The sequence below is a fragment of the Cheilinus undulatus genome, linkage group 9 (genome assembly GCF_018320785.1).
Source record: "Cheilinus undulatus linkage group 9, ASM1832078v1, whole genome shotgun sequence".
In the NCBI taxonomy this organism is placed as follows: Eukaryota; Metazoa; Chordata; class Actinopteri; order Labriformes; family Labridae; genus Cheilinus; species Cheilinus undulatus.
Genome location: NC_054873.1, coordinates 1,390,644 through 1,410,288, shown reverse-complemented (window position 1 = coordinate 1,410,288; position 19,645 = coordinate 1,390,644). Strand labels below are relative to the sequence as shown.

Sequence of the window (19,645 nt, the reverse complement as noted above, 5' to 3'; positions counted from 1 at the left end):
TGGGCGAAAAGTGGCAAATAATAGAGAAAAGTGGCAAAAATGGCCAAAAAGTAAGAAAAAGTGGTATTTATTGGCAAAGCTAGATTAAATGGGCCAAAAAAAATGTGAAAAAGGGCAAAAATGGGATTAAAGTGGCAAAAATGGGTAGAAAAACAAAAAATGTGGTATCTTGTGACAAAGGGTAGTTTAAATGTGCCAAAAGTGGCAAAAAACAGAGAAAAGTGGCAAAAATGAGCAACGAAGTAAGAAAAACATGGTATTTAATATCAAAGGTAGCTTTAATGGGAGAAAAGTGGCAGATAACTGTGAAAAAGGTTTAAAAGATTTCCTTTTTAAAGGTTTTCTGGGGGAATAATATTTAACATTAAGACATAAAACAGCCAGAAATAATCACAAAGGGCCACGGTGAGTATCGCTGCTCTGGACCAACACAGTTAGAATTCTACATTTCTGAAAATGTGGGTTATTTTCTTTCTGAAACTGTCTGACCCCCCCTTTCCAACCCCCCTCCCTCCCAGCACACACAAACAACAGTGGCCCCTCCTCCTCCTAAGCACCGTTTCATTTTATTCAGTCATTTTTCTGAACTGTAGTTGTTTAACTATAGTTAATGTAATTATTAAGCTTGCGTCACCAGGAGGTCTACTGCTCTACGCTCAGTCCGACAGGGGGCGCTCATGCGCCTTCAGCTTTCTACTGCTCTACGCTCAGTCCGACAGGGGGCGCTCATGCGCCTTCAGCTTTCTACTGCTCTACGCTCAGTCCGACAGGGGGCGCTCATGCGCCTTCAGCTGATGTACCTCCCGTTAATGAAACCCAAAGAAGAAAGGAAGTTTGAGAGAGAGCCGCTGAGTTTCAGAGATCATCTACGATCAGACCGAAAAAACTGTATAATACTGAGGTAAAGTAAGCTTTAATGTAGTTTATAATCTCACTGTCTTTATTGATCGTAAATGTTAGTTGAATTTTACTCTGATAATCGTCGTGTTTGGTTAACTGCAGCTACTTTAGTAGCTCCCTATGCTAACAGCTAACAGAATGAATGTGTTTACTGATTCCTCTAGTAGCCAGTCTGACTGAGACTGAGTCTGAAATGTTGGATTAACACTCCTCTGTTTCATTAGCTTTAATCTGGATTTATATAATCAAAGGTCAGATTTTATAGCTTGTACATGGGCTTTACTTTCACTTCATTTATTCAGTGATATGTTCCTCTTAAAGCTCTCTTTACATATTTATTTTACCCTTATCAGACCCGTTAATGTCCATTTATAATTATACTGTGTAAACACATGTTTTATTTGCTTTTCTCTGCCTCCCCTGGTCATGTTTGGTTCCTGTTCCTGCCTCTGAATTCCCCTAACCCCCTCCCTCTCTCTCTCAGACGGACTTTCCTCTACATCCTCATGCTATGAGTCTCAGTCTGGTCTGATAGACAGAGGAGATCCAGGTGAGAACCAGGTGGAGGACATGGATGAGCCGTTAACAGGCAGCTCTGAACCGGACAGTCCTGGAGTCATGAACCGAGGCTGTCTGCTGGACCCGGATGATGTACTGTATGAAGACCTGACTGTCATGGTTCCTGAAACACCCAGGTAAGACAGCTACAGGATTCATATGCTCACCTTTAATCAGTCTCTATGTGTTCAGACATGGTCCCTGAAACACCCAGGTAAGACAGCTACATTATTCATATGCTCACCTTTAATCAGTCTCTATGTGTTCAGACATGGTTCCTGAAACACCCAGGTAAGACAGCTACAGGATTCATATGCTCACCTTTAATCAGTCTCTATGTGTTCAGACATGGTTCCTGAAACACCCAGGTAAGACAGCTACAGGATTCATATGCTCACCTTTAATCAGTCTCTATGTGTTCAGATATGGTCCCTGAAACACCCAGGTAAGACAGCTACAGGATTCATATGCTCACCTTTAATCAGTCTGTATGTGTTCAGACATGGTTCCTGAAACACCCAGGTAAGACAGCTACATTATTCATATGCTCACCTTTAATCAGTCTCTATGTGTTCAGACATGGTCCCTGAAACACCCAGGTAAGACAGCTACAGGATTCATATGCTCACCTTTAATCAGTCTCTATGTGTTCAGACATGGTCCCTGAAACACCCAGGTAAGACAGCTACAGGATTCATATGCTCACCTTTAATCAGTCTCTATGTGTTCAGACATGGTTCCTGCAGATCCTGGAAAAATCTTTAACACACTTTATAACTCTAAGGTCTTTAAAAGTCTTGTTTTACACCTGATTTTAGAGTCCACTCTGGCTTTAATCTTATTTTTGTAGCTAAATTTCTGTGATTGTAATCTTTATGCTGGTTTCACATGTAATGATAGATATTAGGGATGCACAATATTATCAGTCTGGTATCGGTATCAACAGATATCAGAATTTCTGCCGATATTTACATCAGTATTATCAGTAATTTTTGGCTGTGATTATCAGCACATACCGACTGTAAAATTTGGCCATATATAGCAGTGATACTCAACATGTTGCTTGTTTGTGATTATTTGTGGCTCTTTTATGTCTAAATTTGAAATATTATTCCCCCAGAAAACCTTAAAAAAAAAAGAAGGAAAACTTTTTTTTGCCCTTTTTTACCATTTTTGCCACTTTTCACCCTTTTAAGCTACCTTTTGCCATTAAATACCACTTGTTTCCTATTTTTTGCCCATTTTTGTCAGTCACCTTTCACTCATTTTTTTGCCACTTTTGGACTATTTTACTACCTGTAACTCATTTTTTGTCACTTCTCAACCCATATTTGCTACTTTCTGACATTTTCCACCTTTTCCTCCCCATTTTTGCCCATTTTCACCTATTTTTGCTGCTATTTGACCATTTCTTGCCACCTTTAACTTATTGTTGTGATATTTCAAGCTGTTTTTGCACTTTTCCCCTCTTAGATTGTGGCTCTAACATGGGTATTTCTCAATAATTTGGCTCTTTGGTTGAGTAATGTTGAGTATCACTGATATATACTAATAAATTAGTGGATTTTTAGTGTGAACCGACAGACCTATGTCAGGTGAGGTCTTTATCTTTCTTTATCCTCATTCTTTAAACTTTGAATTGTTTTTTAAGGACTAAAGTTTGTTTCCCGGTCATCCTTAAACCTTAAAGTGTGCAAAAGGACTGAAATTTTTCTAATAGATATCTTACCCCATATTGATAGAATAGAGGCAACAAGTGTGCTAGAAATAATCAGATTTGAGTTTTCACAACCAAAAAGTGTGTTCTTCTCAAACAAATGGACATTTTATTAATGTTGCGATAAATAATAATATTGTTGAAATAAGAAAATAAAAGAGTTAAACTACAGAGATGATAAAATTGGCCCATACTTCAGTCTTTAAGGTTCCAGAATGGTTCAGTCTCTGATATTTTAATCATTAGTGTATCAAAAGGTACAGAACTGGAGCAGACTTCACCTGCTTTTTAAAACATCTTCATAGGTGAGTCATTAATCCATCAAAATATCAGGAAGTTTTGTACTGAAGCATTCCCAATGTTTCTGCAGTTACGACGCTGTGTGGGAGTTCGTCTGTAATTTTCAAAGATCAAAAACAAGAATTTAGGTAAACGTTTATTTGTGAAGCACATTTCAGCAATAAGGCGATTAAGAGCGTTTCACATAAGACATCAGAACCTAAGGACAAAGGGAAAAATAAATACATTTGAAAACAGAGTTACTTAGATTAAAAAAAAAAAAAAACACAGAAAAGGAGAACAGTCCAAGGCTGAAACAGAAGCTAAAATGCAGTTAGACAGCTGTTTAAAAAAGTCAGAGCTATGGTACAGTGTTGTGTTAAATATATATTTTAAGTGTTTTAGTCAAAGGCAGCAGTGAGCAGGTTTCTGCAGCCTTTAAAGAGCTCAGACTTACCTGGTACTTGGTGCCTATGAGCACTATTAAAGTACGGATCATGTTTGAGTTTAACCAGAATCACACTGAAGGTTAGAATTCTGTCCTGATGACGACTCTAGTATTACAGATAGAACATTACATACACACACAGCATTTTATCGTCCTGACTCATGAGACACTGCTGTTAACCATCCATATTTAAACTGAAAATAACGGACTGTGGTAGGTGATAAAATGTGTTTGTATTTCAGATGTTTAAAGTGGAAGTGACAGTTTGAAATCTTGGTGTTTTCCCACAGCTGTTAGAGATCAGCTTTCACTTTCATTTTGAGGTGACCCTTTGAACTCGATCAGAACGCTGACGGGGCGATGAGTGTGGAAAATCCAGACATTTTATTAACGTCTGGGTAAAATGACTGTTTCTTTAGTGTTTATTCAGGTCGTCTGATTCCAGAATTTTAAAACTTGAAGCTAGTAAAGAGGGGTGGGTAAAAATATCCATTAATCAATGCATTGCAACAATGCATTGGATCGATTCACCTCCTGGCCAGTGGGGGTCGCTGTGCGTGTGATTCGCGTTGTATGGACCGAGGCGGCTCTGACCAAACAACAACCAACCATAACCATGTTATGTGAGGTTTATTACAATTCCAAAGAGGACAGAAGTATAATTTAAGTTTACATGCACTTTACTTTTTCAGTGTTTATGCAGAACTGTCCTGTTTTTTAGTTTTGTACTCCATATGCATAAATTTATTAATTTTCAGATGTTTTACTGCTCAAAAATGTGAGGTGACTTACCACATATGTTCACATGGGCATGAAAATAATTATTTAAAAATTGTCAACAGGTTATTTGTGTATTTCTACTTCTTACTGAATTGACATCGAAGCATTTAAATCAATATCGAATTGTGAGGTTCTTAACAATACCCAGCCCTACTAGTAAAATAAATACTGACTCCTGCTTTGATACCACAGAAACAAAACTAAAAGTCCTATTCTCTCAGTACTGGGTGGTTTATTGTTCTTATTTATCAGAAAATTCCAGACAGACTCCTGCTCAGTCTTAATTTCACAGAAATGTTTGAAATGAAGCGAGTTCAGGCTTTCTACTGGAGCCTAAAGATTCACACCTGACATCATAACCAGATCTCATGACACCCATCCTGCTGATTCAGCAGTCTTCTTAAGCTGCAGAGTCTCCGCTCACTCTCCAGCTCTGCACTCCTGCTTTCAGCCCTCCTCCACCCCAGCATCCTCCTGTCGGCCCAGTTAGGGGTTTGAAATGTTATCTCTTCACTCCTCAAGGTCTGCATGTCAAATAAATGTGTGAGGATGCAGTCAGAGCCTGACGCCTGGACACATATGCTGCCATAATAAATGCCTGAACAGAAACATGAGCTGACTGAACTGTTTCCACACTGAAACATCACTGATACATAGTTGTGTGTGATTCTATAACTCCAGATAAAGTTATTGATTGATTTATTTAGTTAACTTCAGATACTTCAGCATTAAGCCTGCTTTTGTGGTGTTTTCATTTAGGCTATTTGAGTTTTTATTCATGCTTTTATTTTGAAAGACCTGGCAGTTTTGGCAACAGGTGAAATGTAAATATGAGGGAACAGGGTTCAGACATATGTTTGAAATCCATGAAAATGCTTGAATTTTAGTGTTTTTGGTTTGAAAAGGGCTTGAATTTTGGAATAAGTGCTTGAAAATTCCAAAAATTGTCGTTGTTTACTAGGGATGCACGATATTGAATTTGTGCTGATATTCGATATGCCGATATTTATAGATTCATTTTAGCCAATACCGATATTTAAATGTGTTTAACATAACCAAAAATTCTTGGAACATAATTTAAGATTTGAGGATGAAAACAGAAACAAACAGTTTTTCTTAAATCAGACATTTAAGTTCAAAGATTGAGGATAAATACAGAAAAAGATATCAACTTACACTGGTCTGTTGGTCCAGCCTAAAACTCCACTAATTTATTAGTATATATGGCCAAACTTTACAGTTAATATATGCTGATAAATCATGGCCAAAATGTCAGATGCAAATATCAGCGGAAATTTTGATATCTGCCAATACTGATATTTGCCTTTCTAGCTAATATCTGCTGATACCGATATCAGGCGGATGATATCGTGCATCCCTGTTGTTTACGTCTCATGATAAAATGAGCTATCTGACTGAACAGTTTGTTAGAAAGAGAATAAAAAACGTTTTTTATCCTGCCTGAAGAACATCAGGTGGTTGTCCTTCAGTTTTTACAGGATATTTGTTCTTTGAGTTTTAAAATTTTCAGTCAAATATTATATTATTTGTGTACAGTATGTGTATAGAATTTAGCACATATTTAGGGTGCTGGAAAAGCTTGAAAATGCACCTGAAAAATGTTTGAAAGGTGCCTGAATTTGACCTCTGGAGGGAATGTAAATGTTCTTTTTAACCAGTAACATGGAGCCATGAGAGAAACACTAGAGAGCTATTTCTGGAAGAAAGAACCATTAAAGAAATACAAACAGACACAGACATATTGGATACCATATATCCAATATAAACCATATCAGGATTCTCTGTCTCCATCCTAAGTTTGATGGAGCCCTTCCTCTCCTATGAATCTGTTTTCTTTAGTTCTCATTATTTCTGTGTGGAGATTAAATTGTGTAAAGTTGTGGGTTGTTGAGAAGTTCCAAACATTTTTACAGCCGTACATAGAAACACCTCAGCAATGAAATTTCTGCTTAAATCAGCGAGATGATTCTTGATATGTGAATAAACTGTTGCTGAACTGATGGATTTGTTTGTTTCAGTCCTCAGCTGGGTAAACGGAGGAGGCGTACTCGCCGCACAGATGAACCTTTTGTTGCGGTAAGTCAGCGCCGTGGTTCACAGTACCGTCTAAAGTAATCCTCAGTGTCTTTAAAAATCTACACAGATTCACGGCTGTGTTCCTCTGTCCTCAGGCGGCTCTCGGCGGCTCTCCAGAAGGTTCCACCAGCAGTGAGCGAGGGTTTTCACACAAGTCCAAACGCAGGCGTCTGGCAGCAGCGATGGGCGAGCAGGGCGTCGGTTTTGTTACGGCGTCGTCTCTGATGACTTTTCCTCTGGGCAGCTGGTATGAGCCCCCGCTGTCCACAGCATCCTCCTCTTCCTCTTCATCCTCATCGTCAGCATCTTCGTCCTTCTCCTCCTACCTCGCACCTGCTTTGGAGAGGGCGGCGGCGTTGACTATGGCGGGCTCTGCAGCAGGAAGCGGTCCCTCTCCTCTCCGTGAAAGGGTGATTCAGAGTCATTCCTCAGCGCCTCCTCCAGCAGCGACCTCTGACGACCTGTCCTTCCTCACGGCTGAGGAGAGGAGGTGGCTGAACGGCGAGCAGGGAATCAACTCAACGGGTGAGGACAGGGCGGAGATATTTTCATCTCTCTAGTGGGGATGCATGATTTTATTAGTATGACGTTATATCTGTTCAATAATATCAGTGTCATCAGATATTATCCTTAAATGTTTAATATCAGTATCATCAGATAATATCCTTAAATGTTTAATATCAGTATCATCAGATAATATCCTTAAATGTTTAATATCAGTATCATCAGATAATATCCTTAAATGTTTAATATCAGTATCATCAGATAATATCCTTAAATGTTTAATATCAGTGTCATCAGATAATATCCTTAAATGTTTAATATCAGTATCATCAGATAGTATCCTTAAATGTTTAATATCAGTGTCATCAGATAATATCCTTAAATGTTTAATATCAGTATCATCAGATAATATCCTTAAATGTTTAATATCAGTATCATCAGAAAGTATCCTTAAATGTTTAATATCAGTGTCATCAGATAATATCCTTAAATGTTTAATATCAGTATCATCAGATAATATCCTTAAATGTTTAATATCAGTATCATCAGATAATATCCTTAAATGTTTAATATCAGTATCATCAGATAATATCCTTAAATGTTTAATATCAGTATCATCAGATAATATCCTTAAATGTTTAATATCAGTGTCATCAGATAATATCCTTAAATGTTTAATATCAGTATCATCAGATAATATCCTTAAATGTTTAATATCAGTGTCATCAGATAATATCCTTAAATGTTTAATATCAGTATCATCAGATAATATCCTTAAATGTTTAATATCAGTATCATCAGATAATATCCTTAAATGTTTAATATCAGTATCATCAGATAATATCCTTAAATGTTTAATATCAGTATCATCAGATAATATCCTTAAATGTTTAATATCAGTATCATCAGATAATATCCTTAAATGTTTAATATCAGTATCATCAGATAATATCCTTAAATGTTTAATATCAGTGTCATCAGATAATATCCTTAAATGTTTAATATCAGTGTCATCAGATAATATCCTTAAATGTTTAATATCAGTATCATCAGATATATTCCAGCTTCTCCGGCTCTGTGGTTCTGATGCCTGCTGTGTTTGTGCTGCAGCTCCAGAGGAGATCGTCATCAGTGACGATGACGAGGCTGCGGTTCGCTCTGCTCAGGTGGAGGAAGACGAGGCGTTCGCTCGAAGCCTTCAGGTACACAGTAGTGTCTACACCTGTAGACACAAACGGCTAACCTGTGCGTACGCAGAGAAAATACTCTGACTGGTCTCTACTTCTTCAGGCCCAGTTTGACGAGGAGGAGGCAGACAGCACACACCACCACCATCACCTTCATCATAGTCATCATCAGCATCATCCCACGGTGAGACCGACTCTCTGGTCCAGAACCAGTTCCTCCTAGCCCCTTCCACTTAGCCCTAGCTCACCTGCACCTCTAGGTGTGGGGTGTCCTGGTTCTTTAATGGAAGGTTAGCATTACATGGTCACTCCAAACTGAGTGTGATGGGAAATCTCCCAGCATGCCTTGTAAATCATCAGGATGTAGTTCTGTCTAACTGAGGTAAATCTCTGCTGGTCTGTGCAGTTTCACCCGTACGTGGAGTCTGGCTGGATGCCCCAGCTGCTGGCCGCCGTCTCTCCTCTGGTCAGCTTTGAAGAAGGTGAGATCTCAAACACAAACCTCTGATTGGCTTAAATCCTCTGATTATTCATGCCAATGTTCTCTGAGCTGCTCCTGATGGATAAATCAAGTTTATGGGCTTTCATTCAGTTTGGATAGAGCTGGAAATCAGGGAGAGGAAAGACTGGGAATGACAGGCAGGAAATGAACCCAGACCGCTCTCTTTGAGGGCAGCAGCGCCCCCTAGGTGCTGCAGAATAAATGCTTATTAATATAAAGCTGCCATGCCCTTCTCTTTAAAGTGAAAATAACCAACAGCTGGAGCGTTTCTCTCTGCCACAAGCAAGGAAAACTTGAGTTAAATACACGTGGAGGAAAAACAAGCAGGTTCGTTTTTCCTTTCTGCAGATCTGATTGGTCAGCGCAGAAGACGTGGGCGGGGCAGACGGCGGAACGGGCTGCCTGATTTTTCAGAGGACAATCAGGGAGACGACTACGAGGTGAGGAAGAGGAGTTGCTTTAGTTTCCTGCAGCCTCACATGTAAACAGCATAGTCAGGGATTTAATGAGTCAGTAAACACGCCTGCATCACGGCTGTTAGTATCTATGACACTAGAGCACTGTTCAGATTATATCTGCTCTCAGATAAAAGCCTCCGTCATAGGAAGGCCTGCTACACTCAGCTCAGTTCAAAGCCCTGCTTCTTATTGGAGGATTTATGCTTTGGAGCCATTGGATCCATCTGTATAAGTACACCTGCTCATGTTTCAGGCTCTTCTGGCCTTCGAGGAGCGTCAGGGCGCCGTTGTGTCCAAGAAGCTGAGTCGTAGGGAGATCCAGCGGTTTCCCACCAAATCCTACCAATCAGCAAACAGCGGCGGGAGCACGCAGTGAGTCTGCCGCTCTGATGTATCCGCTCGTTTTGTTCGATATCCGGATTTAAACGGCGCCTCTGTCTGCTCGATCCACAGGTGTCAGATCTGTTTCAGCGACTACACTGAAGGGGAGAAGCTGAGGATGCTGCCGTGTTTCCATGACTACCACACTCAGTGTATAGACCGATGGTTAAAGGTAAAATAAACAGATCGATGTTTAGACCAGCGATACTCAACATGTGCCTCTTTGATGTCTTAATTTTAAATATTATCCCCCCAAAAACTTTTTTCTCACCATTTTTCCACTTTTCACCCATTTCAGCTACCTTTTGCCATTAGATACCACATTCTTCCTCCTTTTTACCCATTTTGACTTTTTTTTTCAATTTTTACCCATTTTTTGCCACTTTTATCCCATTTTTGCCCTTTCTCACTATTTTTTGTTGCCATTTTTCACCCATTTAAGCTCCCTGTTGTCATTAAATACCAACTTTTTCCTTGTTTTTGCCCATTTTAGCCACTTGCTGTTGCCACTTTTATCCCATTTTTGCCCTTTTCACCACTTTAAGCTACCTGTAGTCATTAAATACCACTTGCTTCCTCTTTTTTTGCCCATTTTTCACCACTTTTCACCCATTTCAGCTACCTTTTGCTCTTGACTGCTTTTTGCCCATTTTAGACTTTTAACTCGTTCCCTTGCCACATTTTGGACCATTTTATGTCACGTATAATTCATTTTTTGTCACTTCTCACCCATTTTTTGCTACTTTCTGACCATTTTTCCTCCCCATTCTTTCCTTTTCAACCATTTTTGTTGCTTTTTGACCATTTTTGCCACCTTTAAGTTATTATTGTACTTCAAGCTGTTTTTTCTTCACCTCTTAGATTGTGGCTCTTTCAAAGATGTTTTTCAGCAATTCAGCTGTTTGGTTGAGCAGAGTAATACTGGTTTAGACACAAATAAGAGAGACAGTTTTTATTTTTTATCAGTTTATAATCAGAGAGAAAAGCTCTGCTGTGTTTACACAGCTGAGGTGTGGCGTTTAGTGTTTGAACTTTGTTTTAACCTCTCTATACTGCTGTTAGCTGGGGATGTTTTCCTGCATTCATCATGTAGAATCAGGGTTATTAAATGCCTCAGAAGCTCAGATGTTCTGGTCTGTTTCTCTCCTCTGACAGGACAACACCACGTGTCCCATCTGCAGAGCTAACCTGGCCGACGGCGGGTCCCTCGCCCCCCCACACCTCTGACATCTGCCTCCTCAGAGCGCTGACAGCTTCCTGCTCTCATCCCGGCGTCTGAGCCTGGCTGGCGTTCACGTTTAAAGAAAGACCACTGGAGTCATTACTTTTATATTTTTATTATTTAAATGTTTTTCCTCAGAACTAAAATCAGGAATCAAACCTTTAAAGCTGCTGGACTTTTTTGGTGTCAAGTTTTCAGTCTAATAAATTACAACAAAGATTTCTCCTCTCATGTTTGTGTCTGAATGAAGCTCTGATTGGTGGTGAGGTGAATCTGATCATGTTAGAGTCTCTATGGTGGCGTTTTCTCCTCGTAGTGTCGTCTCTTCATGGCTCCGGTGGCGTTTACTCCTCGTAGTACCGTTTCTTCATGGCTCTGGTGGTGTTTTCTCCTCCTAGTGTCGTCTCTTCATGGCTCCGGTGGCGTTTACTCCTCGTAGTACCGTTTCTTCATGGCTCTGTATTTCCTCAGGTAATAAAGCGCCTCCAGCTCTCGGGCCACGTACTCCCCTCGAGCGATCATCTCCTTTATCTTCTCAGGATCCTCCACAGATTTGTTTTTAGTGAACGCTGCTCTCAGACGGTCTCTGAAGTAGTCTCCACCTTTAGGATACTCTCGGCCCAGGTAGAGGAGCTGCAGAGGAACACAAGATCAACGACGAGAACTTTAAAATCCAGCGCTGCTTCACTTAGGCCATCATAATAACAGAAATGTAAACTTGCATATTATTCTTGTAAAATCCTGGTTTGAGAACTAAAACCAAAGTCCTGGATGCTCAGTTTTGTAGTGTCACGTTATTACAGTCAGACCTGTACGGGGTCTAAAGCAGTTCTCAACAGGTCCATCATCATCATCATCATCATCTCTTTATGAAACTGATCCACGTCTGAGTTTTGTAGCCCATTAAATTTAAAGAGTAGAGGACGTGTTAACTATAACCAGTATATTCTGGTGGTTCAGTTGAGATCGTCGACAGGCGACACATTATCAGGAGAAAAATAGATTTTTTTTAACCAAATATAAGAGGATTATTTTGTCAAGAACCTAAATCAAATTTGTAGCTCTTGGTTGACTTTGGGCCTCCATACTCACATTTTTGTAAAGTCTGATGACTTCAGATCTCAGAGGATTCGCCATCGTCCCCGAACTAAAGGAACGGAGGAAACGTTACATCAGATATTTACAGAAAGCACAAAAATATTTTCTGAAAATACTGAGGAAAAAGTGGATTCATTAAATGACTGACTCCATGTCTGACACTTTACCCTCAAACATAAACTAAGAAGTGAGCTGCATTCATAAAAAATTACATTTTGTTATTTACCTGCTTTTTTGACATCGATTTATCAGAAAACTTAGTTTTATGACAAATACATTTCTGTTGGAGCTGACTTTCTTTTAGTTCTCTGGTCAGTACCCAAAAATCCCAGCTGACACTGAAGCTCTCACCTGCTTACTGCTACTGATCAGCCTTGGCCTTTTTCAGTAAAATCTCTCAGTATTTCAAATAAAAACAGAAATAAAGCTGGATTAGACCATGTTCACGTCCATGTGTGAGAGCTTCTGATGTTTATATTAAAATGAGACAGAAAATAACTCAGAGAAAAAGATTATTTTCCCCTGTGAATGTAGTCTGTTTCTGTAGTTAAATGCAGAATTTTGATATTTTATTGCAGCAGTTTAAATGTTTCAGTTACTTATTAGATGTTCATCTTTAACATGTGGAGTTATGACACCAGAAGTCTTTAACTTAAGTTTAAAATATACATTTTAAATGTAAACTATACTCTGATTTTTTTATTAGTTTATTATCCGCATTAAATTATTTCTACATGCTCATTTCTTCTTCAAATAGTTATGATGATTAACCTTTTGTCACACGTATTTCTAATTTATTATGTACGGAAGCAGATTAGGGCCATTTTTGATGGAAAAAATAATTTTGGGCAAGTTGAGATTAAAGTCGAAATGTTGAGAATAAAGCGAGCTAGCGAGCTGAGCAGATACTAAAAGGTGACGTCGACCGACTGCCGGCCACTGATTGGTCAGAGAATGTCGTCACCGAAGAGTCATGAGCGCGATGCCCGACAGGAATCGAACCTGCCGTTTTTAAAAAACGACAACAGGTACTAGGGCTGGTGGAAAAGGTTCCCAAACCGAGTCAAGTCAAGTAGGGCTGGAACTGTGTAGTGGAAAAGCGCCATTAGATACTCACACATTAGCAGGAGAGTCAGACCAGCCCCCCCCGTCTGATCACCTGTAGAGACGCACAGGTGACAGACTCAACCTCGGTAATGGGAGAGCGAAAGGAGACAGATGGCTCGTTTATTGATCAGTGTTTGTTGTGGTGGGATAGACAACATGAATATAAACAGATCTACTGACATATCTGAAGGGAAGCATGGAGGCGCTGCATGAAAGCAGCAATTAAAACATACGGGGATTTTTATTTCTAAATGCCATACAAAAATGTAACGTACATCGTGTACATGGAGTTTTGCAGGTAACATTTTCTTCATGTATCAGACACGATACTGTTAACGAGGGCTGGACGATCATGGCAAAAATAAGGATCACAATATTTTGATTGATATCAAAATCAAGATTAATAAACATGATTATTCATTGATTTCAACATTTGAGTATTTATTGAACCACAACTTAAAAGTACAATCAAAAATAAATTAGTAACAAGTAAAATAATAATATTAAATAATAGCAATAAAAAACAATAAATAAAAATAAATATCCAATCTACATGCACTCCTGTAAAATTTGCAAAACTTGCAACATGCAAAAACCGCTAACAGCCAAAAACACAACCCAGAAATACTCTCTGAAGCACACATTAGCCGTTTTTCTTCGATTATAATGTTTTTATGATCATGAGAAGCCAAAATTGAAATCACGATCAAAACTGTCCTGCCCTACTGCTAACCAGAGTTTCCAATAAACACGTGACAAAGTCTCCCTTTTTTACCTTTTCTAACATTTTGTCATTAGCAGCAACTTGTCTAAGATCAATAAACGAGGGATCAATCTCCCATGACCCAGGCTGTCTGTCACCTGTGCGTCTCTACAGGTGATCGGATGGAGAGGAAGAGGAGAGCTGGTCTCTCCTGCTGTGTGACTATCTAAGACAACAGCAGAGAATACCTGTCTCTACAATGTTACAATGTCATTTAGCAGACGCTTTTCTCCAAAGCGACGTACATTTGAGAGCAAGAACAACACAAGCAACGATCTAGACAAGAAGAAACAACATCAGTAAGTGCCATCAAGTGCTTCAGGTCCAATTGGACGCAAGTGCTGCCATGTAGAGTTTAAGGCAGAGTACCTAAAATATACGTTGTTTGTGGAGGTTTTTTTTTTTTGTTTGTTTTTGTTTTTTGTTTTTTTGTTTTTATGTTTTTTTTTTGTTATTAGACAGCAACAATGAATCAAGGAAAATGTGGGATCACTAATCGCCATCCATTAGACTTCACAACAACTATTTACCAAGTACCAAGTGCTGGATCATTCCCAAAGAGCTGGGCAAAGAAATCCCAGAAGTAGAGCAGGACAGTGCGAGCTAACTTTAGTTGGGAAACTCATTCAACCACTGGGGACAGCAGTGGAGAATAGTCTGGCTGAGACTCAATCTACTACTGGGGGCAGCAGTGGAGAGAACTCTAAGTGTTCTACTACTGGGGGTCTCTGAAGAGCTGGGTCTTTAGCCTTCTCTTGAAAGTAGACAGGGAGTCTGTAGATCGAATGGAGTTGGGTAATTCATTCCACCATTTAGGGACAACAGAGGAGAAGAGTCGAGCTAGTGACTTAGGAGCATGATGTGCTGGAAGTACCAGGCGCCTTTCGCTGGCTGAGCGTAGTGGGCGAGAAGGGGTGTAGACCTGGATGAGGGACTCCAGGTAAACAGGAGCAGTTTTAGTTACTGCTTTGTAAGCAATGATTAGAGTTTTGAATTTAATGCGAGCTGCAACTGGAAGCCAGTGTAGAGAGATTAAAAGAGGCGTGACATGAGCTCTCTGGGGTTGGTTGAAGACCAGACGTGCTGCTGCTCTACAAACTGCCTGACATCAGTGAACATGTGAAATCACTCATTACTGATTGAACGTGAGATTCTCTCTAAACGGCGTCTGTGATCCGCTGTTAGTAATAAGAAGTTTCCACGTGAATCTCGATTTGCCCAAAATGATTTTTTCCATCAAAAATGGCCCTAATCCGCTTCCGTAATTCTGTTATTTTTGCTTGGGTGTGTTTTAATGAACTATTTCAGGATGAGCCAAAATCCTTTGAATGGTTTAGTTTGGTTTGTTTTTAGCTTAAATAGACGTAAATGTACTGTAAAGATTAAAATAATGTAAAACATTTAAACATAAAAGGAAATACAAAGTTGATAAATATTTAGCAGACACGAGCAGTAACGTTTCTCACATTTGACCCTTCTGCTCTGCCGTAGTTGTTTTCTTCTTAAGTGACCCATGTTCAACGAAAATATCCAGAAAAGTTCCAACAGACTAAAGTTTAGGCGCTAAAATACGAAGATTTATTTTATTAATAAAAACTAAATTATCTGATTTTTAACCGCTTTTCCCCTCCTGCGTTAAATCAGTCTGTTTATTGACGGTTATTTATTTACGTTTATTTTGATCCTATTTGACAGTTAAACAGGTTAAATGTGATAACCCACTCCTTACCCTCGGCTCATTAGTGTCAGTGTTAGATAAATATCCAGTCAGAGGTTTTCTTACCTGGAAGGTGATCTTCCTCTCAGCAGCTGGACAAAGTTCACTTCAGCAACAGTTAGCTAGCTCAACTTAGCATTAGCTTCATTTAAAGCTACAAAAACGTGCCGCTATCTTCTGTTTGTGGCGCCGAGTTCATCAAAATCCGCTCACAGAGACTCCGACAGACACGGAGGCTGAAGGAGAGTCAAACCTGGACGTGTGAGCTCTAAAGTTCAGACCTGCAGGAACACGCAGAGGGTAGTCCACCAAAACAGGAAGCTGACGGGTCCGCGCATGCGCGCAACTGCTTTCACGGCAATGACATGTTTAGGTCGTGAAAACGAGTACCGAGTAAAAAATAAACACTAAAAGCCACAACAAGGAGGTCCAGGCTTTCTGCCAGCAACATGAAAACGACCAGTCGATGATTTCAGGACGGAACAGAGTCAAAGAATGATTCAATAATTATTCTGAACCGCTGCTGTACTCTGCTCCGAATAAGCCTATAATAAATAACCTTCAGAGGAGTCAAAAATATTCACATCTATTCCTCCTTAAACCGCTGCTGTACTCTGCTCCGAATAAGCCTATAATAAATAACCTTCAGAGGAGTCAAAGATATTCACATCTATTCCTCCTTAAACCGCTGCTGTACTCTGCTCCGAGTAAGCCTATAATAAATAACCTGCAGAGAGGTCGGAGATATTCACATCTATTCCTCCTTAAACCGCTGCTGTACTCTGCTCCGAGTAAGCCCTAAAATAATAAATAACCTTCAGAGAGGTCAGAGATATTCACATCTATTCCTCCTTAAACCGCTGCTGTACTCTGCTCCGAGTAAGCCTATAATAAATAACCTGCAGAGAGGTCAGAGATATTCACATCCATCCCTCCTTAAACCGCTGCTGTACTCTGCTCCGAGTAAGCCCTAAAATAATAAATAACCTTCAGAGAGGTCAGAGATATTCACATCTATCCCTCCTTAAACCGCTGCTGTACTCTGCTCCGAGTAAGCCCTAAAATAATAAATAACCTTCAGAGAGGTCAGAGATATTCACATCTATTCCTCCTTAAACCGCTGCTGTACTCTGCTCCGAGTAAGCCTATAATAAATAACCTGCAGAGAGGTCGGAGATATTCACATCTATTCCTCCTTAAACCGCTGCTGTACTCTGCTCCGAGTAAGCCTATAATAAATAACCTGCAGAGAGGTCAGAGATATTCACATCCATCCCTCAGGTAGAAGTATAGATACCAGGGTTTAAAAAGATTTCTGTAGAAGTTGAAGTATCAACTCAAGTAAAAGTGTAAAAGTGCTGGTTTCAAAAACTACTTCAAGTATAAAAGTAAAAGTAATGTAAGGAGGAAAATACCATTAAGGACGAAGTTTACGCGGCGCCACAGGCCCACCTCCCCCAAAAACATTTTTCTAAAGGCCATAATGACTTTAATGTTATATTAAAATGGTTTTAATTTTTTTTTACCAGTTTTAGTCATTTTTCACTTTTCCCCCACCTTTTTGCTATTTTTTTTTTTTTTTTTGCCAATTTTAGTTATTTTTCACTCATTTTCCCCACCTTTTTTGCTATTTTTTTTTTGCCAATTTTAGTTATTTTTCACTCATTTTCCCCACCTTTTTTGCTATTTTTTTTGCCAATTTTAGTTATTTTTCACTCATTTTTTCCCACCTTTTTGCTATTTTTTTTTGCCAATTTTAGTTATTTTTCACTCATTTTCCCCACCTTTTTGCTATTTTTTTTGCCAATTTTAGTTATTTTCACTCATTTTCCCCACCTTTTTTCTATTTTTGCCAATTTTAGTTATTTTTCATTCATTTTCCCCACCTTTTTTCTATTTTTTGCCTATTTTAGTTATTTTTCCACTCATTCTTTCCCACCTTTTTTCTATATTTTTGCCAATTTTAGTTATTTTTCACTCATTTTCCCCACCTTTTTGCTATTTTTTGCCAATTTTAGTTATTTTTCACTCATTTTCCCCACCTTTTTTCTATATTTTTTGCCAATTTTAGTTATTTTTCACTCATTTCCCCCACCTTTTTTCTATTTTTTGCCAATTTTAGTTATTTTCCACTCATTTCCCCCACCTTTTTGCTATTTTTTTTTGCCAATTTTAGTTATTTTTCATTCATTTTTCCCCACTTTTTTCTATTTTTGCCAATTTTAGTTATTTTTCATTCATTTTTCCCCACTTTTTTCTATTTTTTGCCTATTTTAGTTATTGTTCCACTCATTCTTTCCCACCTTTTTGCTATTTTTTGCCAATTTTAGTTATTTTTCACTCATTTTCCCCACCTTTTTGCTATTTTTTTGCCAATTTTAGTTATTTTTCACTCATTTTCCCCACCTTTTTTCTATTTTTTGCCAATTTTAGTTATTTTTCACTCATTTTCCCCACCTTTTTTCTATATTTTTTGCCAATTTTAGTTATTTTTCACTCATTTCCCCCACCTTTTTTCTATTTTTTTGCCAATTTTAGTTATTTTCCACTCATTTCCCCCACCTTTTTGCTATTTTTTTTGCCAATTTTAGTTATTTTCACTCATTTTCCCCACCTTTTTGCTTTTTTGCACCTGTTTCAGCCGTATTTATACCCATTGAAAATGAACGCGTTTTAGTACAATGCAAACACATTCAAGAACCATATACAGTATGTATCTACTACCAACCTCCTCACTGGTGATTGGTTGGGACATTTCGAGTTTCTGTCATGGACATCTTCGTACTAGGCTTCATACGTCTGCTATTTCCTTGCTGAAGTGTGACGTGATTTGTGTCGTGTGAAGGTGAGATGATCGGTACAAACCAATAGGGTGTCAGAATGGTATTATGTTTATACTCCTTATCCAACCACAATCAAATTCACTCTATCCAGATGGCGTGATTTATCTGCATAGGTTTTTGTGTTTTTTTTATTTGTGTTGTTTTTAACAATGACAAGCTGGAATGAAAACAAGCTGAAATGAAATAGGAGTAACGAGGCTATTTTTAAAATGGCTAATTACTCCAGTAAAGTATAGATACCCAAAATTTCTACTCAAGTAAGGTAACCAAGTATTTGTATTTAGTTACTTGACACCTCTGAGAACCTGGTTGGAGGTCCAGATTTCTTTTTGTTATTTCACATTAAGGACAGGTCATATTTCACTGTGAAAGCCCCTTAGGTATCAAAAGTAGCTGCTAGGTACTCTGAGAACATTTTAAATCACTTTTTAATTTTGAGTCGAATTATAGACCAGTACTTTTACTTCTACTCAAGTATATTTTAATCAGAGTAACTGACTTTTACTAGAGCAGTGCTTCTCAACCTTTTCAGCCCAGGACCCAAAAATAAAGGTGCAAGCTACTGGGGACCAAAGAGGCAAGTATGTTTTTTATTCGAGTGGTAGATAGCCTTCTTAAAAATGGGTTCAAATTCCTTTTTGTTAAAAACAGAAATAAAATGGGATAAAAAAATGGCTAGAATAGGTTAATAATGGCAAAAAACGGTGGAAAAGGTGGTGAAATTGAATTTTAAAAGTAGCAGAAATTGGTTAGAAATGGCAACAATTTGATAAAATTGGCAAAAAATAAGCAGAAAGTGGCCAAAATTAGAGAAAGCGGCAAAAACGGACACAGATAGTGGTAAGGGTAATTAAAAAAGGCTGAAATGACTTTAAATTGGCAAAAATGGGATGAAAATTGTGACGTAAACTAACAAAGAGGGTTAACTAAGACAGAAAAATGGAAAGAAATTGGCAGAAATGCATTAAACGGGCAAAAGTGAGCATATCACATAGCGAAATGTGGTTGAAATGGACGTAAAAAGTGGTTAAAAGAGGCAATAATGGGTTTAACAGAGGCAACAATAGGCGTAAAGTGCCAAAAA

The 19,645-nt window shown here is 38.7% G+C and overlaps 2 protein-coding genes across 3 annotated transcripts; one reads left to right on the top strand and one right to left on the bottom strand.

Annotated features, from left to right (window-relative positions):
- Positions 1-765: 765 nt before the first annotated feature.
- On the top strand, positions 766-11,252 carry si:ch211-59o9.10 (uncharacterized protein LOC561841 homolog). Its single transcript, XM_041796637.1, has 11 exons — positions 766-901; positions 1,385-1,595; positions 6,722-6,779; positions 6,875-7,304; positions 8,394-8,485; positions 8,574-8,654; positions 8,877-8,952; positions 9,321-9,412; positions 9,684-9,802; positions 9,884-9,983; positions 10,967-11,252. Exons 2-11 carry the CDS (start codon positions 1,471-1,473, stop codon positions 11,036-11,038), a joined length of 1,245 nt encoding a protein of 414 aa, XP_041652571.1. The 5' UTR covers positions 766-901; positions 1,385-1,470; the 3' UTR covers positions 11,039-11,252.
- lyrm5b (LYR motif containing 5b) lies at positions 11,133-16,062 on the bottom strand. 2 transcript variants are annotated; one of them, XM_041796639.1, is made up of 4 exons: positions 15,785-16,062; positions 12,126-12,180; positions 11,466-11,666; positions 11,133-11,383 (listed from the first exon to the last, which is right to left on the bottom strand). In XM_041796639.1, exons 2-4 carry the CDS (start codon positions 12,168-12,170, stop codon positions 11,378-11,380), a joined length of 252 nt encoding a protein of 83 aa, XP_041652573.1. In that variant the 5' UTR covers positions 12,171-12,180; positions 15,785-16,062; the 3' UTR covers positions 11,133-11,377. The 2 variants fall into 2 exon arrangements, with proteins under 2 accessions (XP_041652573.1, XP_041652572.1); XM_041796638.1 differs by having other exon boundaries at positions 11,133-11,666; positions 15,785-16,058.
- Between the last annotated feature and the right edge of the window lie 3,583 nt (positions 16,063-19,645).